The sequence below is a fragment of the Triticum dicoccoides genome, chromosome 4A (genome assembly GCF_002162155.2).
Source record: "Triticum dicoccoides isolate Atlit2015 ecotype Zavitan chromosome 4A, WEW_v2.0, whole genome shotgun sequence".
Classification (NCBI taxonomy): Eukaryota; Viridiplantae; Streptophyta; class Magnoliopsida; order Poales; family Poaceae; genus Triticum; species Triticum dicoccoides.
The window spans coordinates 670,631,643-670,633,576 of record NC_041386.1 but is presented as its reverse complement, the minus strand read 5'-3'; the positions used below and the strand labels follow the sequence as shown (position 1 = coordinate 670,633,576).

The window sequence follows — 1,934 nt, the reverse complement described above, 5'->3', positions numbered from 1 at the left end:
CCCCGTTGTTCATCGGAATCACGTACTCATCACTCAATTAACAGAGAAACAGGGCAAAGAGGTAGAAGAAGACGCAGATCACGCGCTGCCATTTTTTCCCTTGTATTCAGTCAAACAGAGAATAGAAAGAACGAGAGTGCCAGCGTTCGATCCGATAATCGCGGCTCCATTCATGACTAGCCCATCGCTGCCGTTTCCTTTTACTAGCGACTAACGAGAGAATCCGATAATCATGCTTCCATCCTATGCTTCCGTTTCCTTTTATATCAAGTCGAATAGAAAACCAAAGGAAAATCCTATTCCTACGTGACATGCTTACCAAATCTGTACGTGGTATCTTTGTTTGGATTGTAATAACTGCCCCTCGATTTTAGGTAACAGTAGCAATCCAATTTAAGTTTACCTAAAAAACATTCTTTGAAATCTTCAATCACGTCGCCAAGCCACGACTAACTTCACGTCAAATTTGATCCGTTAATCACTGCAAGGCCCGCACACAAAAAATCGTGGGCTCATGCACGCCCTACAATACTTGCATGCGTCAGAAAAACTGCTAAGGAGCAAAAACTCGCAGGTTCATGGCTAACAATGGCGCCCCGACCGGCGCCGCCGCGTACTGTCGCTTCCATGTGTGCAGCACCGTCGATCTCGACCATGGAGCGCCCTAAACCTCTTCTTGCGCTCTCCGACAACCCCTCTTGTGCGTTGTGCCCTCATCTATGTTGACCACGGCCGGTCCTCTCGGTCCAGCCCGGGCTGGAGCGCGATCAGTCCGAGCCCTGAAATCAGGACCGCCCAGCTGGTCGGTCCGGTCCGGTCCGGTCCGCCGGCGGCCGGTCAAAACGGCGGCTCGGTCAGGAACCGGACCGGCCCGGACCGTGTCCACCCTGCCTGTGGTGGACTGCCTGTGCAGCGGCGTTCGCCTGTGACGGGATCCCACACAAGGACCTGGCGGCAGCTGCTGCTGCCACCGTCCGTGCCGGTGAAGAGGACGCGGCCGTGGCAGCAGCCGCGGAAGGACAAGTTGCCGCCGCCGCCGTCGATGTCGTCGAGCCGCGGGGAGAAGAGCTCGGGCGGGATGAGGTCCGGCGGATCGAGAGTCGACCTGAAGGAGGGTTCAATGAAATTGGATCTGAAGAACACGCCGACGATGGGGGCTTCCCGGTGGTGGGCGCAGAAGCGGCGGAAGAATTGGGGATCGGCGACGATGCGTCGCCAGCGCTTGCAGACAGAGGAGACGCGGGGGAGGGAGGAAGGTCGCGGGGGGACCCGCAGGAGTATCTCCACGAGGAGGTCGTCGTTCTCCATCGGCGCATAGGTGGGCGAAATCTACGCCCTGCGCGATGTGGTCGCCTGCATCCCCGACTTTCTCCGGCCGCGGCGGCGAGGCTTGGCGGCGCGCATCTCGGTGGCGAGAGAGAGACGAGCAGCACGGGGTCGCATTTTATGTCTGTGCTACCCTTATCTTGGGCCGGCACTCTGGGCCGAAATAATTTTTGGCCCGGCATGGTCACTGTGTAGTAGGAGGAGACGCAGCTATGTCTCAAAAAAAAAAAGGAGACGCAGCTGTAAACCTGAACCCCTCCAAAAAAAAAAAACTGTAACCCTGAATGTCTCAAAAAGAAGAAGAAGCTGTAACCCTCAAAATTCTCTAAAAAAATTGTAACCCTGAAAGTTGCTCCAAAATAATACTTCCTCCGTCCTAAAGTTTTTGTCTTAGATTTGTCTAAATACAGATACATCCATATCTAGACAAATTTAAGACAAGAATTTTAGAACGGAGGGAGTAATAATCTGTAACCATAATAGTTGCTCCCAAAAGAAAAAAAACTGCAACCTTAAAAAATGGAACCTGTTATGGGGCGAACGTCATATTTGGGGGGAGCCAGCACGATCGAATGGTTCGTTAGAAGCAGGAACATTTATGTTCTCTA

The 1,934-nt window shown here is 53.1% G+C and overlaps 1 protein-coding gene across 1 annotated transcript in view; it reads right to left on the bottom strand.

Annotated features, from left to right (window-relative positions):
• Positions 1 to 1,308, bottom strand: part of LOC119284033 (putative F-box/LRR-repeat/kelch-repeat protein At1g11620) — a 2,917-nt gene extending 1,609 nt beyond the window's left edge. Inside the window, exon 1 of the mRNA XM_037563336.1 lies at positions 892 to 1,308. Within this exon, the coding sequence (XP_037419233.1) occupies positions 892 to 1,308 (417 nt within the window). The remainder of the gene's footprint in view (positions 1 to 891) is intronic.
• Between the last annotated feature and the right edge of the window lie 626 nt (positions 1,309 to 1,934).